This window comes from Seriola lalandi, unplaced genomic scaffold (genome assembly GCF_002814215.2).
Source record: "Seriola lalandi dorsalis isolate HSWRI2012SDOR001 ecotype SW California unplaced genomic scaffold, Sedor1 jcf7180002046655, whole genome shotgun sequence".
In the NCBI taxonomy this organism is placed as follows: domain Eukaryota; kingdom Metazoa; phylum Chordata; class Actinopteri; order Carangiformes; family Carangidae; genus Seriola; species Seriola lalandi.
Genome location: NW_019517219.1, coordinates 1 through 1504, shown reverse-complemented (window position 1 = coordinate 1504; position 1504 = coordinate 1). Strand labels below are relative to the sequence as shown.

General features: G+C 47.0%; 1 protein-coding gene across 1 annotated transcript; it reads right to left on the bottom strand.

Moving 5' to 3' along the window:
• Positions 1 to 90: 90 nt before the first annotated feature.
• Positions 91 to 1443, bottom strand: LOC111648721 (elongation factor 2b-like; the record flags this gene model as incomplete). The annotated part of the gene is made up of 3 exons (XM_023398468.2): positions 1181 to 1443; positions 404 to 757; positions 91 to 273 (listed from the first exon to the last, which is right to left on the bottom strand). Coding segments are annotated over exons 1-3 (771 nt in total), but the record flags the coding sequence as incomplete, so codon positions are not given.
• Between the last annotated feature and the right edge of the window lie 61 nt (positions 1444 to 1504).

The window sequence follows — 1504 nt, the reverse complement described above, 5'->3', positions numbered from 1 at the left end:
TAACAGATTTATACTTTTACAGAACTAACAGGGGTTTTCACAATCTTGGTTTTTCACTTTGTTTTGGAGGTAAGACGCCTACATACATACCTGTATTTCCACCAGGTACACAGGCTCCATGAGACGTGGCTGAGCGGTGAGCTGGGAGGCGTACAGGACCCTACGAGCTGTGGGAATAATCTGTCCTCCACCACGGTGGATGGCGTCTGCGTGCAGTGTCACGTCATGAATGTCAAAGCGAATTGCGCGCATGTTCTCCTCACATAGAACACCCTGCAGGATTAAGACAGCGATTGCAACATTATTCTCAGGAGTTACACAGTGTACTATATCACAAGTACGTCTGATTACACAGAGCTTTTAATTTAAAATGTAACTGGAGACAAAATGAATTGGCACCCACCTCTTTAGTTGCCCACTGGAAACCAGCCACCACGCTGTCCTTGATCTCGTTGAGGTACTGAACTCCCTTTGTCATGTCTATAAGCAGGTTGGGCCCTGTTCCATCTGGACCGAAGCACCAGATCTTCCTGGCTTCTGTCACCTCCCACTCGTACTTATCGGCGAGGTAACGAGCGCGAGCCTTGAGCTCCTGCCGAGAGCTGACGTCCCCCTTCTCGATATCTTCAGCCAGGCCGTCGGGGAAAGGGCGGGACTTCATGAAGAGACGATTGTGCTTGTTGGGGGACTTGGACAGACACATCTGGTCTGATTCTTCTGTCACTGTCTCTCTGTAAGACACGACTGGGTCTGATTTCTGGAAAGAGATGGCAGGAGAGGGAGTCAGAAGTGAGATTATGGGTGGTAATGGTTTTTGTCTTTTTACAAAGGTCAAGTCTCACCTCATACCAAATATCTATAAATTAGGGTATTTTTCGCGTAAGTGTAGCCATGAGATTTTTGGATGTTTATATACTTTAATGAAGCAGTGTGCTTGAACCTGTTTGGGAAACCATCCTCCTTTTTTGTGAAGAAATTGTAGAAAATATTTTTTATTCACATGAGATAAAGAGTTTTTACAACAAATATCCGACAAACAATTGAAGAAGCTTGAAGTGTTTTTCACTTCATGGAACTGATTTGTCTCATGTAAATAAATCATTTAAAATGAATTTTTAAGTTGGCGTCCCCTGTCCTGTATCTGGTCAGCATCTCTGTACCTCTGTTCTGGCTGCCTCACCTTCAGTGGAATGCAGGCGTGGTCCTCCTCCAGATCTTTCAGGCAGATCTCCAGGTGCAGCTCTCCCGCTCCAGCGATGATGTGCTCCCCGGACTCCTCAATGATACACTGCACCATGGGGTCAGACTTGGCCAGGCGCTTCAGACCCTCCACCAGCTTGGGCAGGTCAGCGGGGTTCTTGGCCTCCACAGCAACTCTGACCACGGGGCTCACACTGAACTTCATCACCCTCATGTTGTGGGACTGCAGACAGGAGTCAACGAGTGATAGATTGTTTCTTTTTGTGTTGTTGTGGCAGGATGAGTTGTGACAGGATGAGTTGTG